The sequence below is a fragment of the Lepisma saccharinum genome, chromosome 26, assembly GCF_977018435.1.
Source record: "Lepisma saccharinum chromosome 26, izLepSacc3.1, whole genome shotgun sequence".
Classification (NCBI taxonomy): Eukaryota; Metazoa; Arthropoda; class Insecta; order Zygentoma; family Lepismatidae; genus Lepisma; species Lepisma saccharinum.
The window spans coordinates 31382213-31408336 of NC_139254.1; the positions used below are offsets into that span (position 1 = coordinate 31382213).

General features: G+C 36.5%; 1 protein-coding gene across 1 annotated transcript in view; it reads right to left on the reverse strand.

The window, feature by feature from the left end:
- Positions 1 to 26124, reverse strand: part of Ac3 (Adenylate cyclase 3) — a 568126-nt gene that overhangs the window by 133143 nt on the left and 408859 nt on the right. Inside the window, exon 7 of the mRNA XM_083112151.1 lies at positions 20270 to 20408. Coding sequence (XP_082968277.1) covers positions 20270 to 20408 — 139 coding nt within the window. The remainder of the gene's footprint in view (positions 1 to 20269; positions 20409 to 26124) is intronic.

Here is a 26124-nt window from a genome sequence, read left to right on the forward strand (position 1 = left end):
GTTTGATTGACTTGTTCTTGATTTTTAGTTATGGTTATTATGTACAGTTTTTCTACCTACCTGTGGGTGATCGCGGCGATGGGGTTGATATAAAACATTACCTCTTATGCCTTTATAATCTGTTTGTAAGGAGGGGACGCACTTCCCATTAATACAAGGTTAGTCAAGCAGAAAAGGTGATAAGAATAAGGTTCAGTACACAATGGCAGTGAGCCTGAACAGTTTTGTACGTTTTGTGTTAACAAACCTGAGAGCGCCAACCTTTAAACGTACAATACGTGCCATAAGAATCATTAAATACGTTCGTTTATGGCTGATGAGTGGTTAATGTCTACCTTAAATCCAACCTCTGAGTCCGATATTTTCGAAATGGTGAAAAATGAGGAAATTTTCAATACGTTAACTATATTAATTTTGAAATGTCAAAAGTTGTTATCAATTATGTGAACATAATTGTTCCTGTGTTTAAAAAAAGGTGATAAAATGAACTGCAGTAATCACCGTGGCATTTCTCTACTCTCAACAACATATAAAATATTATCTAACATTCTTTTAACAAGACTAACCCCATATGCTAATGAAATTTTAGGTGACTATCAATGTGGATTTTAACGTAACAGATCAACTACAGATCAAATTTTTCACATCAGACAGACACTTGAAAAAAGTAGAAATATAATCGAAATGTCCATCAGCTATTCATTGATTTCAAAAAAGCATATGATTCGGTCAAAAGAGATAAATTATATAATATATTAGTAGAGTTTGGAATACCTAAGAAGCTTGTTAGTATGATAAAAATATGCACCAGTGAAACAGAAAGTAAAATTCGTGTGAGTATTAATGTGTCTGACAAATTTACAATTCATGATGGGTTAAAACAAGGAGATGCATTATCTCCATTGCTCTTTAATTTTGACATAGAATATGCTGTTAGGAAGGTAAAAGAAACTAAAGAAGGACTAACATTAAATGGTGTGACTCAGTTGTTAGCATATGAAGATGATGTAGACTTATTAGGGGATGATATAAATACAATTAAGAAGAATGCTAAAATATTTTTCAAAACTGCTAAAGAGATAGGTTTGGAAGTTAACCAAGAGAAAACTAAATATATGCTTACAGGCCGAAACCAAGTGTTAGGTAATAATCAAAATCTAATTATTGATAACAACTCGTTTGAACAAGTTTCCAAATTCAAATACTTAGGAGTAATATTAACAAATGAAAATTATATTAAAGAGGAAATAAAAAGTAGGCTTAATTCAGGAAATGCATGTTACTTCTCTCTTCGTAATCTTTTTTCTTCTCGTTTAATATCTAAGAAACTAAAAGTTAAAATATACAAAACAGTAAATTTGCCTGTAGTATTATATGGATGTGAAACTTGGTCCCTTACATTGAAAGAGGAACATAAATTGAGAGTATTTCAAAATAAGATCCTTAGGAAAATCTTTGGACCTAAAAGGAATGAGGAAACAGGTGAGTCGAGAAGGTTACATAATTTAGAACTACATAATTTGTATTCATGTTTAGATATTGTTAGAGTGATTAAATCAAGAAGACTTATGTGGGCAGGCCATGTGGCACGAATGGGAGAGGAAAGAGGAGTTTACAGGATTCTTGTTGGGAAACCTGATGGTAAGAGACCTGTAGGAAAGCCAAGACGAAGATGGAGGAACAAGGTTGAGATGGACCTAAAGGAAATCGGTAGGGATTTAAAAGAGTATATAGATCTTGCTCAGGATAGGGACAGATGGAAGGCCTGTGTTGCTGCAGCCATGAACCTTCCGGTTTAAGAAGGTTAGAGAGTTAATTAGTTAGTTAGGTATTATCATTTATGTGAAATATTATTTAAATCAATGACAAAGTAATATAAATATACATGTAAATGTCTACATTTTAGGTAATCAATACCTAAAGTAAAGTATATTGCTTAAATATGTCCGTTTTGTATTGTTTCGCAAATTTTGTCTGACCAAAATAATTTGAGTAAATAATTCTACATAAATGGTTGGGCGAGGGGAATGTTCTATCTTTTTGGGGAAGGGGAGTCATAAGCCTTGGGGGATGGGCACCCCTGCTCATTATACTCACATAAATGTTCCCTATCCAAAATCTTTTCGTAATTCTTTTTTTTTTACTTCGTAATGCTAACGAAATAAGTTATATTTAGTCTAGGAAGTCGCCAGGGGAGCTTCTAACCAAAAAGAGGTTTGACCAATTTCGTCTTCCATTCGCTGATCTGGAACATTCTTGCTCATGAATCTAGAGCACACAGTACCTCATTGTTACTCTCTAACATGATCAAACAATTCCTAAACATAATACAAAGTGTGTAGAATGATGCAAAATGTCCGAGTTGTGACGTACAAAAGCTTTAGTAAATTTGAACAGTTCAATGTAATAAATTATGACGTGGCCAACGATTTGATGTTATAAATCTCCACGTATGCAGTATTGTATCTGTAAAAGTTTTATGGGTAGGATTGCAGTAACTTCTTTCGAATAATCGGGATATTAAATATATACGTGAAAAAACATATATAAAAATCATGACAAACTTAATAATTAAATGTTTTATTCGAGGAAAGTTCATGGTGGTTGAACGTAGAATTAATTCGTAAAGAAATGTGATGCGTAGATCTCGGATTTGTATGTAATTACGTATTCTATTCGTTTATAGATACATACCTTGAACACGAAACTGTGAACGAATTACATGCCTGATATGATTTTGCATAGGTTTTATGTTACATATTTTTTACATATTTGCCATTATATTACATATTTTACATACTTGCTAATTTATTTTACTTAAAACAACATATTTCTGTTATTTTGTCCTATTTTGATGTTTTTTTCCTATATTTTCCTTCTCTGAAACATGATGATGAAAATTTGTAGCTCATGTAATGTCATATTTTCTAATCAATGAGATTAGTCAACTAAAATTGACTGGCAAGCCGAAAGACAAGCTGAATACCAAAAATAATTACTGGAACTTTTATTTATCGAAAGACACTCGAGTTTCTTCCACCCCTTTTTTGGTTACATACTTTCATTTCGCTTTTAGTATTAGGCAAACACCTAGAAACTTGGCATCGATGGACAGGAAAGCTACTTTCCTGTACTTGGAGTTTTACAAAATATGTTCCCTTGTACAAAAAATACGAAAGTAGCTATGTATTTTCATTCGATTGTTCTTTCTGTAGAAGCTTTTCTTTTAACAATCTGTTTCGAAAGTTACGAAGAGCTCTCGTACATATTTTCATATTCTGCAATAATTTGCGATGTGAAAAGTAATTAATTATGACAAGAATGGTTTCTTAAATATGTACACGTTGCTGTGCTTTCTTCAGTTTATATATTTGATGTAAATTTTAATTTGAATAACTTATGTCCTTAAAATTGTGTTGAATATATAATAAATATCTAGCAGAATTCTTAAAATTGCTTGGTTACTCGATTATTATTAATATTGAATATTTTTGATATTACATATATATTTATATATATACTTTTGATAATACATATTTAGGTACATATTTTATCAATTATTGTTACATATTTATGTACATATTTTGTACTTTGATATTACAAGAAAATCAAGGGTCTAGTGATGAGTCAGTCAGCCAGAGTACATTAAGATAGAACCTGCAACATTTAAATAATTTATAAAAGAATAATGATCAAAATTAAATATCAGTTACTCTTATGATTATATTTATTGACAAGATATGTATATATATCGACATAACTGCCTGTACCAGTTGCACCACCATTTGAATGATAATTCGTTACTATTTTTACCTACCAATGTTCTAAAATCGTATTTCTATTATATAATGTATCCACACACAAGTCCATTTCCCCTTCTCTTAAATAGGTTTCTTTAAACTTTGTTGAAAGCCTAGTTTGCGTTCAAATAAAGTAATCTGGACACGAGCTACAGTTTTATCTAGAATCCGAACCGCTGAAGTGTGACACAACCTGAAGTCGAACTCAGGACCCCTCGACTCAGCCGTTACTTTCAGAAAGACCCTTAAGATATACTTCGAGCACTGTTCAGAATAGAGCAAGATTTTCGCCATGTCATAAATGGCTCGGCGGTCCTCTTTAATGCCTCTCTAGGAGGGAAAATATGTTTGTAATTATTAACGAAATTAGCATATTGAGTAACATAGGTAAATTTATGTAAATAGAATAAATTACATTTAATTTCTCGAACTACAATTTATAGAGAGATAAGTGAATTGGTGATTGTGACTAAGTGGATGCTCGTTATTGTTGGGATAGGCAGGAATGCACTCGAGCTGAGATTTAGCCTAATTATAAAGTGCTTCAGTTAACAAGCAATTGCGAATTCCCAGTTAGGCTTATTGAACTGAAAGAACAACATTATTTCTCTCTTTCTCTCTTATTCTCTCTCCTCTCTCTTCTCTCTTCTATCTTCTCTCTCCCTATATGTCTCTTTGTCTGTCTCTCTCTTCTCTCTCTTTTTCTCTTACTCTCTCTTTCTCTCTTACTCTCGCTTTCTCGCTTACTCTCTCTTTCTCTCCATTTCATTTTTCTTGTAAAAATGAAACTCTTTCTCTCTCCTTTCTCTTCTCTCTCTCTGTCTCTCTCTATCTTGTACTTTCTCTTTCTCTCTCTGTTTCTCTCTCTCTCTCTTACTCTCTCTCATACTCTTTTACTCTCTCTCTCCCATACTCTCTTACTCTCTCTCTCTTCTCTCTCGCTTTCTCTCTCCTCTCTCTCTCTCTCTATTTGTCTATCTCTTTTTCTCTCTTACTCTCTCTCTCTTTCTCTCTTACTCTCTCTTTTTCTCTCTATTTCATTTTTCTTGTAAAAATGAAACCGCTTTGAGCTATTATTTTTCCTATTTTCCGAGTTCCCTCGGACTAGTCATGCGTGGATTTTTTTGTTTTGTTTTTCTCCTGATATCTCGGCGAATTTTGATTCATAATTAATTCCGATTTCAACATTGTCTCCCTGTACAGGCTGGACAAGCTGGATCGAAGATTTCTCTTCAATTTTAAAAATGTGTTCCCCTTTTGAACAATGTTCAACAGTACTTCTTCACATGATGCAAGAGGTATACATATAGAAGTATACAGAGCAGAGAAGGTGAAGTGATAAGTATACATTGCCAGTGTTCTTATCAGCTCAGGAAACGAGCAAATCTGCAACAATGAAATGCAAGAAACTTTCCATTAAGATGTCTTGCAACTACACTTGGCAATTGGCGTGGTGTTAAGTGAAACAACAACGTCATCATGGAAATTATCTGGTTCCCAAATGATATATTGTCATTTTTTCCTGGCAAATATAACTTATTGGGATGTGATGAAATTCATGACGGGACACTCACAAAGAGCACCCATGTGCAGGCCGGGATTTGAAACTGGGAATCCCAGAATCGTAGTGCGATTTGATAACCACTTTGCCAAGGGGGTCAGCATGTTACTATAGGAGAATACAGTATTGGGAAGACCCCCGTGATGGAATCGGAGCACAGAACAACGTTTTTTATGCCTAGATATCGAGGCATAACACGAATATATGTGTAATTTTGTTATTTTGCACCACTTTATCTGCCTCTTTTGACTAATCGCAACGAAGAAGATGAGTGATGATCTGATTAAATTGATGAAAGGATGGGATTGAAAGGTTGGGATTCTCAGGTTGGGATTCAAACATACACAAAGACGAACATATTTTCTTAATAATAAATACGAGTATTCCGCTCGTTGACATCTTATTTGGACTGTAAGATCCCTGAAAAGAAATAGTACATTCTATCCTGTATTCACTGTTGACACTGACAGCTATATGTTCTGCATACCTTGACTTTAAGGTAGAGAACGCCATACCATATCACGTTTTCCACACTTTCAATATAATTTAAAGGGACTATTAACTCGTCTTTTCCTATGTCTCTTCGTTTTAGTCTGTTCTTCCCATACTTACGGTCCGTGCACTGTTTTCATTGACTACGTTGACAAAACCTTGCGGATATATGAGCTTTATCCTATCACAATCTCAGATGTTCTACAACAAGGCTGCTAGTCAAAAGGGGAAGCGAATCAAATTTCAAGTAATGCAATTCTCCAGGCAGTGCTGTGTAGCTTCTTTGTTTATTCAGCATCCTCCTCCAAATATAACCGTGAGATTTAACTGTTTCGTGATTTAGGAGCTCATTGGCTTCATGTTACATTACAAGGACGAACTCCGAAGGTAATTACGGAGGAGCTCTGCGGGAAGAAGTTGCTCTTGGAGGAAGGAACCAAGGCTCTTTTGTGCCCACGTCTCGGCGCATCACTAATTAACCTTCATGAAAGAGCTACTCGAGCAGCCTCACAATGCTCCAGATCTCATCTTTAGAAACGAGCTTTCGAGGTTCTTAAGACCTTCACCTGATAATCCTATCGAACAGGACAAGAGACTTATTCCCGGTCTGGAGTTTCTTAATGGAATCTGGGACAAAGATTTAGGATGAAGAATATTCAATTTAGTTTCTTTATCGTATTTCAGATAAGAATTTTTGTTATCAAAATAATTTATTTGCAGTTTAGGTACCAAAATGCCGCGTGTCTAAAACAGAACTCCGGAGTTTCACATGAAATTTGAGACAAGAAACGAGTTATTATTGTCATTCATTACATTGAGTGCGGCTCACTTGCGCGCCAGAATGTTGAGAGTTATGGTCACTATGACAATGATTATTATTTCTTGTACACGACACAAGTAACAACTGTTATTAGCGAACATTACGTTTTAAGTATCCTTACGTAAACACATCAAGGGGATTATTATGAATCGTGAAGAGGTGGGTGGGTGCCATATAGCTTCTGGTACTCGTGTTTTCAGGGCAATGTTCGCTAACATGTGAGTACTAAGAGTACATGTGCGTGAATTGTTCAACAGCAGCATTTATGAACATAATTATGTACCCAAGTATATTGGTAATATAACGCCTTAATTTTTTTCACTTGCCTGGGTGACAAGAAATACAATAATTTTAGTAAGTTTTCTTTCTCCATTTGCTTGTTAACATTTCGAGTGGCAGGTCAATATAAATCTCCCGGCACTAACTGTTGTAGTAGGGGAATCCATGTGTGGTGTGCCTGTTCGCTATCGATGTATATCTCATGTGGAAAGTGCATTATGGCATGTGTTTCCTTGATTTTGGTGTCTAAGAATGTGTGTGGGGTGTGCTTGACTGGTACATTTTGTATTTTATGACCACTACTGGTCTTGCTAAACACATCAAATACAACAATGAGGATGGTGGCGGTGGCCATTGAAATTGATGGAGCAGAGAGGAAGAAGAGCGGTTTCACAGATAAAGTGAGTTCTAGTTTCCCCGTATTTATTTATTTATTAATTTCAAATTATTAATTTTTTTTAATGTTTTGATAGTTGAATAAAATTGTTTGTTATTTTAATTCGTTAATTTTAAACAAGTCTTTGCCACATTATTTTTTGTGTAGAGCAATCCTTGCTATCACACTTCTTTTTTCCGGCAAAAACCTACAGAAGTAAGCTACACATTCACGAATTCCTGTAATATGTGACTTGAGATAAAAAGTCAATTTGGATCAGTGTTTAATGGCAGTACACATGTTGTTATTTAGTGGCGTTCATAGCACAACCTGCAGTGTAGCCAACCATTTACGAGCCATTGAAGCTATCTCCGTGTTCGCTTGAGATGACTGGTTTGATGATCACTGGTCTAGTACCTGTATGTAACCTGTCATCAAGCTGGGATGTTCTGCGATTTACTGACAACATTTCAAAAACTTGTTTGTCTTGTGTAGTATCGGTGGTGTGTATGTATGTGTCTTGTGTTGTAGTTGTGCTGTCTAGTATGTATGTGTAGTAGTTGTGCTGTCTAGTATGTTGGTTTTGTCTTGCGTAGTAGTTGTGCTGTCTAATTTGTTTGTGTTTGTCTTGTGTAGTAGTTGTGGTGTGTTTGTGTTTATATTTTGTTGTAGTTGTGATGTGTTTGTGTGTGTCTTGTGTAGTAGTTGTGCTGTCTAATGTGTTTGTGTTCGTCTTGTGTAGTAGTTCCTCCATTCATATTGGGGGTTAGGCGTAGAGCTGACAACTCTGCACTGTAAAAACACATGTCAAGAAACAACAATATAAGGCCATGGATGTTCCCAAGGTAAAATATTCCGGAGGTAAAATAGTCCCCCGTTCGGATCTCCGGGTGGGGACTACTTTGGGAGGTCTCTGGACTAAGGATAAGATCTACGTTAGGAAGAAGGATATTAAATTAGGCACCTGGAATGTTCTGAGCCTTTACCGGCCTGGGGCATTTCAGTGTACAGTTAATGAGATAGTTAAGTATAAATTAGATGTAGTAGCTGTCCAGGAAGTTAGGTGGCCAGGAGAAGGGAATTGTAAAATTAAAAATTATACTTTTTTCTATGGTGGTACTGAAAATCATAATTTTGGAACAGGCTTTTTCATAAATAATAGAATTATATCGGCTCTTAAAACAGTAGAATTTATTAATGATAGGATATCATATGCAGTTTTACAGGGTAGGTGGTGTAAAATTATTTTAATAAACATACATGCACCAACGGAAGATAAAGATGATAATACTAAAGATGATTTTTATGCAGAGTTAGAACAGGTCTTTGATAAATTTTCTCAGTATGATATGAAAATTCTGTTAGGTGACTGTAATGCACAAATTGGCAAAGAAGAGACATTTAAACCCACGATTGGTAAAGAAAGTCTTCATGAATTAAGTAATGATAATGGTATAAGATTGATTACTTTTGCAACCTCAAAGAATTTAATTGTGAAAAGTACCACTTTTAAACATAAAGATATCCATAAATATACCTGGTCTTCTCCAGATGGTAAAACTCACAATCAGATAGATCATATTCTCATTGATAAGAGAAGGCATACTAGTATAATTGACGTTCGTACACATAGAGGTGCTGACTGTGCTAGTGACCATTATTTAGTAATTGCTAAATTAAGAGAAAGACTCTCAGTGATAAATCATAAGCAACAAAATCTGAAAGTTCTAAAATTTGATACAGGAAAGTTTACTGATGAAAGAATTAAGAAAGATTACCAAATTAAACTGTCAAATAGATTTGATGTTTTGCAGGATTTAAATGATGATGAAAATATAAATGAAACAGACGTAAATAAGAATTGGGAGCACATACGTAATGCAATAGAATCAGCAGCTAAAGAAAGTATAGGATACCATAAACCGAGAAAAAGTAAGCCATGGTTTGATAATGAATGTCATAATCTAATAGAAATAAGAAATGAGGCTAGACTTAGGTGGTTAAATAACTCTGATGATACAAATCTAAACAATTATAATAGAATAAAGCGAGAAGTTAACCGCACGTTTAGAAGTAAAAAAAGAGATTACTTGAAAACCAAAATTAACGAAATTGAAACAAACAGCAAAAATAAAAATATCAGAGATTTATATAAAGGTGTAAATGAATTTAGAAAGGGGTGGCAACCTAAAGTAAACTTGATAAAAGATAAAGACGGTGATTTTCTAGCTGACCCAAGTGATATTCTAAATAGATGGAAGAACTACTTTAATGACCTTTTAAATGTCCATGTAGGAGATAAATCAGAAGTGAATGAAGTACACACAGCAGAACCTTTAGTTCCAGAACCCAACTTGACTGAAGTTAAAGATGCTATTAAAAGGCTAAAGAATAACAAAGCACCTGGCATTGATTTAATACCAGCTGAGCTAATTAAATATGGTGGAAATTCATTAATATTTCAAATTCATAAATTAATCTGTTTAATATGGAATAAAGAAGAAATCCCTCAACAGTGGAAAGAATCCATAATTGTTCCTGTGTTTAAAAAAGGTGATAAAATGAACTGCAATAATTACCGTGGAATTTCTCTACTCTCAACAACATATAAAATATTATCTAACATTCTTTTAACAAGACTAACCCCATATGCTAATCAAATTATAGGTGATTATCAATGTGGATTTAAACGTAACAGATCAACTACAGATCAAATTTTTCACATCAGACAGACACTTGAAAAAAAGTGGGAATATAATCAAAATGTCCATCAGCTATTCATTGATTTCAAAAAAGCATATGATTCAGTCAAAAGAGATAAACTATATAATATATTAGTTGAGTTTGGAATACCTAAGAAGCTTGTTAGTATGATAAAAGTATGCACCAGTGAAACAGAAAGTAAAATTCGTGTGGGTATTAATATGTCTGACAAATTTACAATTCATGATGGGTTAAAACAAGGAGATGCATTATCTCCATTGCTCTTTAATTTTGCCTTAGAATATGCTGTTAGGAAGGTAAAAGAAACTAAAGAAGGACTAAAATTAAATGGTGTGACTCAGTTGTTAGCATATGCAGATGATGTAGACTTACTGGGGGATGATGTGAATACAATTAAGAATAATGCTAAAATATTTTTCAAAACTGCTAAAGAGATAGGTTTGGAAGTTAACAAAGAGAAAACTAAATATATGCTTACAGGCCGAAACCAAGTGTTAGGTAATAATCAAAATCTAATTATTGATAACAACTCGTTTGAACCAGTTTCCAAATTCAAATACTTAGGAGTAATATTAACAAATGAAAATTATATTAAAGAGGAAATAAAAAGTAGGCTTAATTCAGGAAATGCATGTTACTTCTCTCTTCATAAACTTTTGTCTTCTCGTTTAATATCTAAGAAACTGAAAGTTAAAATATACAAAACAGTAATTTTGCCTGTAGTATTATATGCATGTGAAACTTGGTCCCTTACATTGAAAGAGGAACATAAATTGAGAGTATTTGAAAATAAGATCCTTAGGAAAATATTTGGACCTAAAAGGGATGAGGAGACAGGTGAGTGGAGAAGGTTACATAATTTAGAACTACATAATTTGTATTCATGTCCAGATATTATTAGAATAATTAAATCAAGAAGACTTAGGTGGGCAGGCCATGTGGCACGAATGGGAGAGGAACGAGGAGTTTACAGGATTCTTGTTGGGAAACCTGATGGTAAGAGACCTGTAGGAAGGCCAAGACGAAGATGGAGGGACAACGTTGAGATGGACCTAAGGGAAATCGGTAGGGATGGAAAAGAGTATATAGAACTTGCTCAAAATAGGGAAACATGGAAGGCCTGTGTTGCTGCAGCCATGAACCTTCGGGTTTAAGAAGGCTAGAGAGTTAGTTAGTTAGTTAGGTCAATATAAATCTGTAGGAAGAATTCTATGGCGTATATTCTCACTTATTGCAATATAATAATAATAATAATAATAATAATAATAATAACAGTATCGGAGATTTGATGCCAAAATTGGAGAGGCAAATTACTAGGTTGACAAGCTAGATAAGGCTTAACATTAAGAGGCCATAGTGAAGGAATACAATGTAGCATAAACTGTAGTATGGGGAAGTGCCCAATCGCCGCCACTGGTAATTAATAAAAAAATATACAAAACTTCTGTTTCTTATATTAGTGAAATTGTTAAACTCAAACAGTATATTGAAATTTTTATATAGATAAACATTTTTAATGCCTATATATTTTAAACAATACTGGTTTGATGGAAACATTCTCTCAGGCTATCGACCAGCTGAGTTATTGAAATCTTTTACACAACTAGAACGATAGAACCATTTCATCATTCGTCTCCAGGAAAGCTTCAACACTTACTTCACTACTGGTTTGGTAAACGTCAACATTCTGGTTAGATAGTATCCCTAGAAAGTACCTAAACCATTCGTTGTAATAAAGAAATTTTACTTGAACAGATTCAAGACAAAACAAGCAGTCAAATGTTTTAAATTTAATTGCCTTAAAATTTCACGCCTTCTTGTTACCACAGAATCACACTTCGTTTCTTTCATAGATTCTCACACATTCAAAACACCCTTCTGGTTGTATGTTGATTCATATTCAAGCAGTCCACGAACAAATCAAATTCCGGTGCCTTTAATTTTGTCTGTTAAGTAATTACACTTCGAGTAACTATGGTAATTTTATCAAGTTCTTCTACAGCCATTAGAATTAAGCTTATGACATTGTTATATTATTAAAACAACATTGTTGACAGACTGTTCAGAAAAGTAGATTCAGTAAGAAATCGTCAGGCTGTATGAGAGAGTTGTCACTTTTGATGTAAGTACAGTAGAATTTGTAGCCTTCCGTAGTAAAATATGTGTGTTTGAGCATTGTTCTAAAGTGATATTCTCATTGAGCTTTATAACTCGCCATTAAGAGAGTGAGAGTTGGACCATGTGATTAGTGACTAACAAATCACACTTCCTGGACTAGAGAGTATCCACTGCGAGGGCGGTGCCCATCCTCAATGAAGCATTCCACCCAAAATCATGTCATGCATCCCCTCAAATCATATCATTCGCGCCCTCAAACCATATCGTAATCCCCACAAAGTATTTAATCACGATAGCGTGTCCACCGAAAGTAACTTTTTATCTTGGCTTTACTGAGCACTATACTTGTTCTGCCCCTCCTCCCTAAACAGGAGTGCCCATCACTCAATACCGCACCTAAAATCGTTCATCATAATCCCCTCAAAATAGTTTGGAAGAATACGTAATAATGTGATGTCTATTGAATGAAATAGCATGTTAAATTTTCCATATTTTTTAATTGTTCGATTGTGGAAAAAAACGTAGAGCTATCACATTGATTGGTTAAATGTAGTAAATTAAATTATGTAAATGTGCATATAAAAAGTGTTTGTGAGTGGGTTTATAAAACTCACAATTTGAGAATTTATCACAAATTGTTACACAACTTAAGATGAAGATAGAAAATTCAACCTTGGCAAACCAAATTATATGCTCCAACCGTATGAACGATTCAATTATTGTTTCACGAGACATTACAGAACCCTACATTGAAATTCTTAAGCTCAGGGCAATAATATATGGTTTCTCTTTCAAAAAACTCACCCCCGTTCTCTTGGGGTAAATATAATTATTTCAGTAACTCATAACAATAATTATATGGATTTTTATCTTCAGCGCAAATTTAACTTACTTTTCTTTATAGTTTAAAACTTCACATTCATTCATCTCAGCAAAGCGCGAAACACACATTCCCGGAACACAACACTGTGAGCAAAGCGAGCAAGAAATGTTTTCCATCCATTTCTTTGCAGGCTTTCAAGAATATTAATTTAATGGTGTTTCAATACTTTCTTATTATCCCGAGATATTTAGTCTTTTCCAGCTTCTCTTTTGCCACATTCGGTGTCGAAACATCTATATACCATATCGATAAATACAGTGTCCAAAATTTAATGTTCGAACTCTCTCTCCACTACAGAAATCCCTTGAGAAGGTTTAACACTTTATAAAGACCTTCCTATCTCCCCATTTAAATTTGATTCTCAATCCTACCACCAAAATTTCCATGCCAATCTTAAACTTATTGTTGATATTGGTTCCTCCAAAAAATTAATTCTCAATCTCTACACCAGAATTTCCGCAACAGTCTCAGGAAATAGTAATACACAAGAATTGGATACCTCCTTCAATCTAAGACCTAGAGTTAGATACTGTCCCCTCAAACGTTTAATTCAGAATCCCTCCCCCCCCCCCGCAGGATCCAGATGCCAATTAAGGTCTAATATGTAAGTTGGACATTATCACCTTCACCTTCGATAACACCCGTAAATACTTTCTATTCTTCATCTAATGGATTAAATTTTTTGCATTTAAGGTTTGGAATTTTTACATATATTTTAGAAAAAAATATAAATGTTCAATTTTGTATTATTTGAAGGGAACAAATGCACCATAATCCACCCCTGTAGGTACCTGAGCACTGCTACGCCATCTGCCCATCGTAGATAAGATCTTCCTTCTTACCGTCTTCAGGAGGCTTTGCTGGAGGATTCATTCCCCAATTCTTGGAAGGAGGTTATCATCGTTCCCACCTCATCAGGTGGTAGATAGCACCACAGACTCAAAGGCTGAATTCGAAGTGAGGGAGATGTAGGAAAATGATACCCTCCTGATTGCAATACTTTTGCAAAGCATGCCTCAATTGTATCATTTACACAATGTTAAACCATACACCCAGTTAACACCTAGGCTCGACCAAACGCAACCCCTAGCTAACATATTCAACTTCAAGCGTTTATTATATGTCAGAGAGAGAGATAGAGAGAGAGAGAGTGCTCCCAGTTAGCACCCACCACATTTTGGTTCGGAGTTTAACACCAGTTGTGTTAACGTTATATTAATGACAACAATCTGTCTCTGTTATTTAAACCCGATTGAGGTTAAACGTTGACGAAACAGCATGTTTTTACAGAGTGCTATGATAGAATTTTTTTTAAAAGATCATACTGAAAACTAATTAATAATGAGGTATCGTAATGAAAGATAGAACAACATGTACAGTAGTGGTACATCTACGGATTATTGTACAGTGCCTTTCACTGTCGAGTCTTCCGTGAAGCGGCGGCTAACACGCCGAGCGATGGGAGGGTGTCTGCCGGCATTTAGACCCACAGCTGTACGATGACTTGCCGCTGGATGCGTCAGTGCTTCAGTATCCAGATAGCTGGTATTCAGTTTGCACTGTTTGTGAAGTGTTAAGGTGTTATGTAGTGTTTTAGATCGTTTCGTTTTAGTTTACGTGTTACTGGTGCTTTTCTGCTGCCTAATATTGCCACGTGCAATTTAAAACAACGCATTTTTATCTACGACCCTTACGTCATTACGATTTTTTGTAGGGAAGTGGAAAGGCGTTTGGCAGCAGAACTGCCAGATGTTCCAGTTACACACAGAGACAACGTTCGAGAACTTGTGACGGAAACAGGTCTGTTCTTGATAAGAAGCGAAGGATGAAACTGCGTGTGCTTACTGGGGGGGGGGGAGGGAACTAGACGACGTTGGAGCACGATTAGAACACACTTTTCAAATATCCCTCCGGCGCCTTGCACAATAAACAGACATTTGAATGCCGTCTGCATGGCGAACTACAAAGCTTTTAAACCTGAAACCATACGTTAGAAGAATTGAAAAAAAATATCAGGAGAATAATTGAAGCAATTTTGGAATCATACGTGTTAGTGAAAATTTCCTTTAAAAATTACGTAAACGTGTGGAAGCAGGAGGACATCATTTCCAACACCACTTGCAACAAGGTAAGTGCTCATTTTAACTTTAACTATCTGTGCAATTGTACAAGAGTTTATTTCATTACATAACTAGCAGTTTAATTTACGCGGATGTTGCATCCAGTTTACCGGCAGACGCACTCTCGCTGCCCGGTGTAATAGCCACCGCTGCACGGAAGACCTGACTGTGAAAGGCACTGTATAAAATAACTATAGGTTTTCCACCTGTGCAACCACGCCTGCCATTGTCCTCCTTGAGAAACGTTAAACGAAGCGTTAATTCAGGCCGCCTAGCTCTATCCCTAGTTTCCCGCGTTGCGACAGGGTCAGCAGATTTTAACAATGCGTTCAGCAGGCCTGTGCAGCCATTAGTTCTCATTTGCCGTCAGCAAGCGAGGACCGTGCTATTGAATGCATGTTAATCACTTCACAGGTAGTGGTGGGTCCATTGTGGAAAGTGGACGGTAGCTTTTTTATGCAAATGGCAGGCAAACAATGTAAAATATTCAATAATCTCTGTTTCAATGCACGAGATCGATTGGGAACACGGTCTGAGAGGAAATTGAACTGACGGTATTCGACGAATCGAAATTATTTTTTTAAATTTCTCCACGTACATCCACTGGGTTCTCTAATACAATCAATGGTCTAATTCAGAGGCTCTCGTTGGAAGTTCAGGTGTCCCTTGAGTTCACTGATGGGCATTGAGAGCTATATTTCCATTTATTTCCGAATATTATTATATTAACAGCTCTATAGTTATTCTAGCAGTCAGTAAATATCTCGATATTTATTATTTTTCTAATAATATGATTACAGCTCTTCTAGAAAAGACCCCGTAACTCCCTGTAACATGACAAACTTGTAACAATTAATACGATTTCCAATCATGTGGGTGTTTAGGGTGACCTTCGCTGAAGGCACCCAAATGTAGACCTAAACCCCTCTGTCACGTGGTACGTCATGAGCTGTACTTTTGCAGGCTAACGAGGCTATGACGCGTGAACTGACACCCAGTATATTCCGGCTTGCTTGGTGTCGTTCATAGGTGATTGTTACTGTCGGTTCATCAATTTCATCTAATCATCTTCATCGTCACAATTATTGAAAAGTGGAAGATAAGGCACACTAAATAACAAAAATAGACATCCATGATTGCATGATTGGTTTTGTTCATTTTACTTCGCATTTTAGTCACTGCTAATCGCTACGATGAGGATGAGTGATGATATGATGAAATTGATAAAGCGCTCTGAGCAAACAAATTCGCCATGGATGCCGGCTACAAATACATAAATACGCGCATGGAATGTAATAACAAAAGGTCAATTTGAAGATAATATAGAACGGAATGTGGAGTGTAAATACGAAGTCGGTAAGAAGTAATGGCACAAATGAGGGTTGCCCACATCACACTAGTCGTGCGTGTCTCACGGGTAGTGGTAGAGGAGTGAGACCAGAGGTGGACGCTATAACTATGTATATCCTACTAGGCCTTGAGCCAGGCATGTTGTCGGTACCACTCGGGGCAGCCAGCATCTTAAACTCTGTGAGATCTACTAGCTTGCAACTCCATTAGAAAATATCTGTATCCCCGATGCTGCGCTGGTAGCGTCACCGCCTGTAATCAAGGGGTCCCAGGTTCGACACCCAGTGGAGGCACATAGTGGTTCGGATCCCAGTCCCGATTAGCCTTCCTGTGCATAAAGTGGACTCGAAACACCAAATAAATCAACTAAGCAATTCAATAGAAACTACGAACTGCGTCTTCTGTCTAAATAACATCAGATGCACTGACAAGTGGCGACTACCCACATGTGAAAATCAATGACTGATGAATGTAAATAATAAAATTTTTGTTTATGTTAAATTATGATATACATGCGTATTTAAGATTCAAAAGAGATATATTATATAATATATTAGTCGAGTTTGGAATACATAAGAAGCTTGTTAATATGATAAAAGTATGCACCAGTGAAACAGAAAGTAAATTTCGTGTGGGTATTAATGTGTCTGACAAATTTAAAATTCATGATGAGTTAAGACAAGGAGATGCATTATCTCCATTGCTCTTTAATGTTGCCTTAGAATATGCTGTTAGGAAGGTAAAGGAAACTAACGAAGGACTAAAATTAAACGGTGTTACTCAGTTGTTATCATATGCAGAAGATGTAGACTTATTAGGGAGGGGATGATATAAATACAATTAAGAAGAATGCTAAAATATTTTTCAAAACTGCTAAAGAGATAGTTTTGGAAGTTAACAAAGAGAAAACTAAATATATGGTTACAAGCCGAAACCAAGTGTTAGGTAATAATCAAAATCTAATTATTGATAACAACTCGTTTGAACCAGTTTCCAAATACAAGTACTTAGGAGTAATATTAACAAATGAAAATTATATTAAAGAGGAAATAAAAAGTAGGCATAATTCAGGAAATCCATGTTACTTTTCTATTCATAAACTTTTGTCTTCTCGTTTAATATCTAAGAAACTAAAAGTTAAAATATACAAGACAGTAATTTTGCCTGTAGTATTATATGGGTGTGAAACTTGGTCCCTTACATTGAAAGAAGAACATAAATAGAGAGTATTTGAAAATAAGATCCTTAGGAAAATATTTGGACCTAAAAGGGATAAGGAGACAGGTGAGTGGAAAAGATTACATAATTTAGAACTACATAATTTGTATTCATGTCCAGATATTATTAGAATAATTGAATCAAGAAGACTTAGGTGGGCAGGCCATGTGGCACGAATGGGAGAGGATAGAAGAGTTTACAGGATTCTTGTTGGGAAACCTGATGGTAAGAGACCTGTAGGAAGGCCAAGACGAAGATGGAGGGACAACGTTGAGATGGACCTAAGGGAAATCGGTAGGGATGGAAAAGAGTATATAGATCTTGCTCAGGATAGGGACAAATGGAAGGTCTGTGTTGATGCAGCCATGAACCTTCGGGTTTATGAAGGCTAGAGAGTTAGTTAGTTAATGCGTATTTCAGATTTAGCGACTATTATTATTGAAAATTGTAAGTAAACTGATGCATTTAATCTATGTCAGTATATAAGTAATATAATAAAGGTTCATTATTATTATAAGCATTATATTAATATTATTACACTTAATAGTTATAATAAGTCTGATTAAATTAAATTTATTTATTCAAATATTGTGATCAATTTATATGCTTTTTATAAAAAAAATATGAAAAGACCATTGTTATTCGGCTATTGTTACTAATTCAATAATATTATATAAAAATCAAAGAGTTATGAGATGCTATCACACATTTTCTAGTTCCAGGCATCCACACCTTGAAAAAAAAATCATATGAGAACCCGTCTCCCTCGAGTGGTCTAAATTTGAAGTCCTGGCTCATGGACTATGCTGACGTTTGGGAGTCAAAGTGAAACGCTGCCATCGAGTTTACGGCTCTGCGAAATGAGTGGTACCGCAACCTGCGAATTGTTTGTCACATGTGGCAATGGGCAGGTGGCGTGAGAAGTTTGAAATAGGTGATCGTGATTTAGAAAATTTGCCACAATGTGGACATCCTGCAAAACTGGATGAGGAACGATTAAAGCAATTCTTGCAGGAAGGTGATGGGCACACCTCTAGCATAATGGCACAGGTGCTTCAGGTGAGAAACTCCACATCACTAACATGCCTGCACAAACTTGTATACACTTGTAAACTGGATAAATGGCATCAAACTCAAAAGCTCGGAAGCTACACAACAGTCGTTTCACTGTTTGTGAGATAAAACGTGGACAGATTCCTCGGCGTGACGAATACCGTGTCACTCAATTATGAAAACTGCCATCGCAAGAAAGTTATGGTGTACGAGAAGTGAACCAGCACGGATTTTAGCAATGCAAAGCCTCCACCCGAACAAGGTTTTTGGTTGTCTTGTATTGATATCGTGTGCTGACATCTACCTGCCATGGAAACAAACGATTAATTCAAACATATTCCTTTCATTAAGTGTGCAGCTTTACACGAAAATGATCCATCATGTGAGATATGGTGAGGTGTAACTATGCATCAGAACAATGCAAGCATGTGTATTTGCAATCCCAAAAGCAAATTCATGAGATTGGTTAGTTAAGTCGTGCTTACCTTCCAAACTCTCCCAAAACGACTCAATAGAATGATAACCCCTTCTGGAGTCTGACCACTTCCCTCGCTGGTAAAACCTTCAGTAATGCGGACAAATTGGCAGCCCTCTCCAACTTGTTTAAGTCCCATTGGATGAAGATTTACGGAGATGGTATCGACAATGTTACGTATTGCTGGATGCATGCTGTCTCATCACATGGTGAACGCCTTGTAGAACAATTGCGTTGCCTGTTTGTTGATGCCGTATTTTCCCATGCTGTGCAAGTTGTGCCATTATTTTTTTTTAACAACCTGATAGTTTGTAACAAAACTGCTAATACAAACTGTAGGGGTGAGCAAGTTCACAACATCTAGTAATAATAATAATAATAATAACAATAATAATAATAATTATAATAATATCCCGTGGCTCTACAGCCCGTAAGGGCTTTGGCCTATCTCTCGACTGCCAGTCTACCTCCCACAGTGGAGATCTTCAAAAGGTAATGCCGTGACGTGGGGTCAGCACGTCGACCCCAAGCCAATATAGGAGATTTTTATGACCGGGTTACGCTACTCACTCGTAGCTCCCAAATTTCCTAACGATGGTGGGTTGTCACCGGTCCTATACACAGGCTGAAAACCCACAGACCGAACCAAGGCGGACTGGAACTCATGCCGTCCCACAGTCGGAGCCCAAAGCACATCGCCTTAGACCGCAAGGCCACGGAGGAGGACCACAAAACTAGTACTAAAAAAACTGTAATACTGAATATATACACGCGAGTGCTGATTTAAAATTCTCACAGAATATAGAGTCTTATAAGAATTACGAGTATTTGGGGAAACTACACAGACACACGGACAATTGGATTTTGAAGAATGTGTCAGTAGATGAAGAGAATGGTATGAAGAAACATAACAATAGGAGGTGCTTAGACACTTGGTCAAATCATATACATCTTCTTTGAGTTGAAACAATACGACTATAGGCAACGTTTTTCTACTTACCGGCTTCAAGACTTTCACTATGAAGAAGGTCTTCATCCCAGCCATTCGCAATGCTTCTTCCCTCTTCTCTCCATACCCCGGTTCGACCTCGAATTCGCCGTTCAGGTAACTAAAGGTCTTCTCGGATATGTGAACGCGACTGCAACAGAAAACATATTGATATTACAGATACATTATCACATTATTCTTACTTAATGGATGAAAGCATTTGATGCCTACCCAATTAAAATTTTTAGAAAGGTCACTTAATAAAAATAGATTATATATGCACTTAAATATATTTCTTAAAGCAATCCGCTCATGTCCGCAAAACACAGCTATATCGACATGTTTAATAGTTACACACAGTCACACACAGAGTTTTCTGTTTATAATATAAGCTTAAGTATTTCAATGTTTCTACATCCAGGGGTTTGCTTGTACAGTAATCAATATAAAACAGTCTCAACACACGCTTTCCCTTCTTAGTGGGTGCTTACGTCATAAGAGGAAGATACGATACTCCTAAACTCTCGAGTTTCTAGATTTATGTGTCTGGGCTGAGCTGAGCAGTGAGGGCAAACTCTCCTACATATTTAGATTATTTGAATTGCGAAATACTGCCGTGAAGATTAGATACAATCATTAACTTTGTTTTCTGCTCCCAAAGTATGGAATACATTGCCTGGAAACATTGCATGCATAAAAATTCCTGTATGTTTCAGAGGTAAAGTAAAATATTTTCTGTTGATGGAACAATGGCAAAGTCGCGGCACATACTGAAGGATCATGTAGAATTGAGCGTCAATATTTTTATTCTTATTATTATTGTCTTTTGTATTTGCAGTTTTACATTTGTGTATTACTTTCAGGTTGTATCATTTTTTGGGCGACCATACGTCCCGTTTTGACCGTGACAGTCCTGTTTTACACTCATGCTCATAAATTAAGGATAATAGAGGTTTTGGTGCCCCACGATACAGCACTGAAACAAACTAGTTGTGGTAGCACAGACACATGTTGAACACACAAGAAAGACATCCACATACCCTGTTTAACCCTGTTTCTTGCAGAAAACGTGAGAAAAACCAAAGAGCGCACATATGATACAAAGCAAGGGAGATTGTAAAATGTTGTTTCACAGTTCTTTGAGCATGTTCACAGGTTTCAGTATGGAATGTGATGCCCATGCACATTGACACAGGCAGACAACTGCTTGGCATACTCTGGAGGAGGTTGTCGAGCAGCTGTTGGGGTATGGCCTCCCATTCTTGCACCAGTGCCTGTCGGAGCTCCTGAAGAGCCCAAGGAGGTGGAAGACGTGCGGCGACACGTCGGCCTAGAGCATCCCAAGCATGTTCGATTGGGTTGAGGTCAGGGGAATAGGCAGGTCTTCTGTTTGAAGGTACTCCTCCACAATATCAGCTCCGTGTGGCCTGGCATTGTCATCCATCAGGAGGAACGTAGGACCGACTGCGCCTCTGAAAAGAGAACGTAGTCTTGGAGAATAACATCCCGGTACACCTGACCTGTTACAGTACCTCTGTCGAAGATATGCAAGAGTGTACGTGAACCCAGGATAATGCCACCCCACACCATGACACCACCACCTCCATACTGGTCCCTTTCGACGATGGTACCGGGTCGGTATCTGGTTCCTGGTTCACGCCAGATGGTTCCATGACGAGAATCATTGTTGAGACTATACCTGGACTCTTCAGTGAAGAGTATCTGAGACCATTCTTCCATTGTCCATGTCCTGTGTTCTCAACACCAGTTGTTACGGGCTACTCTGTGACCATGTGACAGTGGAATGCAAATTGCAGGCCTCCGGGCGAATAAACCGTGCCTCTTGAGTCGTCTGTACACAGTGTGTCTGGAAAGAACTGTTCCAGTGGCAGCTGCAATGTCTCGAGCAAGGCCCCCGACAGTACTCCGCCAGTGTCTCCGGGCACTTACGGTGAGATACCTGTCTTCTCGTGGTACACTGTGGACGTCCACTGCTGTAGCGCCGAGACACGTTTCCAGTCTGTTGGAATCGTTGTCATAATCGTGAGATGACACTTTGTAGCACATGGAGCACCTGTGACACGACCCGCTGTCTTTGGTACGCCTCTAGCCGCCCAAGTATCCTTCTCCTCATTACATCATCAATATATGTTCGTTGAGCCATTTCACACACACACTCACCATTCGCACAACCGAACACAACTGCACACTTCCTATAGGCACTGTACTCTGGTCAGCAGCCTGTGAGTCATTTGTCTGCTTACAGCGCCGCCACACACTGGATCAAGGTCATAGTCAACTCAGGTTCTTTGGGACAGTGCCCAGACATCATTTCAAGTTGCAACGTGCACATCAAATATTTCTTTGTACAAGATTCAGCATTATCCTTAATTTATGAGCATGAGTGTATAAAAGTCTAGGAGTTATCTTGAAAACCAAGTCTAAATTTGAGAGACATTTCATGCCAAAAATGATTTTATTGTTTTGTGTGTGCTCCGTTATTTGAAGAGCAGTGAAATGAACTCTTTGAATTGTTGTTTTAAGTTCTCGTATGCAAATATAGGTTAATCAGGACTGGACCTACAATGAAGAGCAGTGAGTAAGCATGTGGAATTGCAACAAGAATTAAAAGTTTCTGTGTCTTGATACAAACTCAAAAGAAATATCTAGAGTTGTGTATCTGATATGTGGGGTAAAGTTTTCGGGGATATTTATAAACGGTTGATGAAGAATGAAGCTGCTCCCAATAAGATTGGTTCTTCTGCTAAATACTTCTGGCAATATTCAACTTCAGCGTAGGACTAACATCAAAGGTTTATTGGGAGGGACGAGAAAGTCATACCAACATTATAATAATTAATACTTCTTGACAACGGAATATCATATTTCATTTATTGTTTATGATGTATAATTTATGTGATCCATCCTTTAACAAATAATAATAATACATTAACAATAACAATAATTTTAAAATTAAGCCTAACCAAATTTTCAGGAAGGGGGATGTCCCGTTTTGGGTCCAAAATCTTATGGTCACCCTAATCATGTTGCAAGTAACTTACTGCTCCGTATGCAGTTCATCATATACCTATGTAACATTACATTGACAAGGGTTAGGTGACAGAACAACCCTAGGTTGAACCTCTCACCATGCCATGAAAACTTTAGAGGAAAACAGCCTGATGTTGTTTGGACACTGTAAGGTTGGTCAGTTGGTCGGTTGGTCAGTTGCAGAATGGTGTACTTCTTTAATCTACAAGGCTGCACTCTTTTTCAGCTGTGTACGTTACATAGATAAGAAATGGTGTTCTACCAGGTATTTGGATTCAATGAACTTCAGTTTGGACTGATCTACTGTTATTTACATGCAAATTTTATATTTAAATTACTTTCTAAAATTTAATTTTTGTGTTTTTGTATTTAATCACACGTAACTTTGATATTTTGGACTACAAAAAAGTAATGTTTATAAAATGTTCTTCTTTTGATCCCAATATCCAACTAGTGTAATATGTCACATTATGATGATGACGTAATATGTTTGATTGTATTATACATGTTTGGACAAACAAATATGTGAAAACTGTTTAAGTACCTCTCATCATATTTTTTTTACTGGTCTTCAAAATTGAAGGAACTTTCTTTTCTAAATTCATGCATTAAGTTTTTTTGACCCAAACTCTCATCTTTCAGAAAACGTAGTTGAAATCACCATATAACGTGTTCAAAAGTACCAAAAATGCTCATGAAACTCTTTTTTCTTCAATTTTGAGCTAATTGTTATTTTTTTTTAAAAAAAAGAATAAAGTCACGGGCTACATACGTAGACCGAACAACTAATAGTGTAACAAATGCTGGCTGGCGCACCTCTTCTAGGGTTAAGAAATGGTGTCCTAGCAGGTATTTGGATTCAATCACATTTTCTTTGATGAGGATACAAACATCCTTCGCAGGGATAAAAATATTTTTCTTTTCTCAGGGATATGTTCTTTTTGGAAAGAGGAAATACCGACATCCCCCCCGTTAATTCGCAAACTGTCTTCATTGATTAATCTAATTTTATTCATTTTGAACATTTGCATTTAATCACACAATTGATAAAAATGAGAAAGAGAAAAACATGTTGAAATTCCAAATTGAAACGTACGGGAAGTGATGAAAATATATATTTAAAAATTGGCTGGATATTTTTTTACAGATATGCGCGTTCTTACGGGTTAATCAGGGGGGTTTAAGTCTATTCTCTATCATTGATTGACAATAAGAAAATCATTTAAAAAAACCTGAGATATGACATGACATGCCTACTGAGAGCTGGTTGGGTGTTTATACAACTAAGATGCAAGTAAACATGGCGTGACGTAATTGTCATTACCAAAAAGGAACATCATAGTGTCAAATTATTCAAATACTTTCAGAAGTGCAAGATTTTTTTCACATGTATAAAAAATTAATGCTTACATTCTAATATCTACCGCAACTTTTAAGGTTATTTCCAAAATTTCTGAATTACTTTAAAATAATTTTAGTTTATTTTTTAGTTCGTGTTTGGGAATTTTTTATCCAGAGCACTGGTCATAAGCCAGTCTCAACGCTTGTAACTTTAAATTCTGCGACTGAGAATTCTAGGTGAACAAGGGTGCCCGCAGGACTTTTCTTAGGGGAATCAGGGTCACAGAAACGTTTATTATAATTATTATTATTAATAATAATATTGCTGTTATTTTTGCTATTATTACTGCTATTATTGTGGCTATTATTTTTTTGTTATTATTACTACTACCACTATTTTTTTTAAAAAAAATACATTTGTAATTTCCATATTCTGTATATCCATATACAATTTGCATAACTGTATACTGACAAAAAGCTGTTTTTATAGTTAGATAAGACTGTAAGCTTTAATGTAACAGTATGACAAATAATAATAATAGGCTAATGATAATAATAGTTGCTATAACTTATGGCCTGTAAGTCACAGAAAACAACATTTTTTATATATAAAATATCGCCACAATTTCCTCATTCGAATTACATTAACTCTATCTAGAATTCTCATGGGGCAAGTGCCACTCCTGGCCCCTCCTTGTGGGCGTTCTTGTAGGTGCAAGTTAATCTTAACGTAACATGTATAAATACAATGTTTTAAACCGTTCGTGGATGTTTTAGATACCATCATGACGTTCCGTAACATAACATATAGAAAATCTCAGTTGTGTAGCACGAACAGACCCAGCAGAAAGTCATGTTGGATAACTTCCTTCGCAGAATAGCGTGTTTTTTCCTCGCGGTTCTGGTAACGTGAGAAATGCATGTTGTTCGCTAATCGACATTGACCTCCTAATAAATATCCGACCAATCTCCCGCCCCTTCCCTTGCCCATGACAAACTTTCCGATCGATGGTGCTGGAAGGTTGGGAGTGGGAAGGGGTGCAAAACAACGCCGTGGAGAAAAACCGGCAATGCAGTACGAAGTACAAAGGCATGCGATATCCAACCTCGTTAGTTAACCAACTTTTGCTTGGTGCTTCAAAGCGCTTCGGCCGTCGGACGTTTATTCTCTGGGTGACTGGCGTATGGCTTTTCCCTTTAGTGTTTAAAAATTTAAACAAAGGACACATGTAGTGGCTGGGATGGGACTGGGACCAGTTTCAAGCTATTCTTACGTCCAGAACACGTAGCCTCAAACATTCTATCTCTTTAATATATCTGGGACCAACGGCGAAAGATGACATGATACATGAAAAAAGTGTGGTCATAACATTTGTCTAAAAACAAGTATAGAACGTTGCCATGCCAATTAGTTTAGTAAAGGTGAGGAATTGGGAAATATATAGTAACATGCTCCTCAAGATTTCCATGTAAAT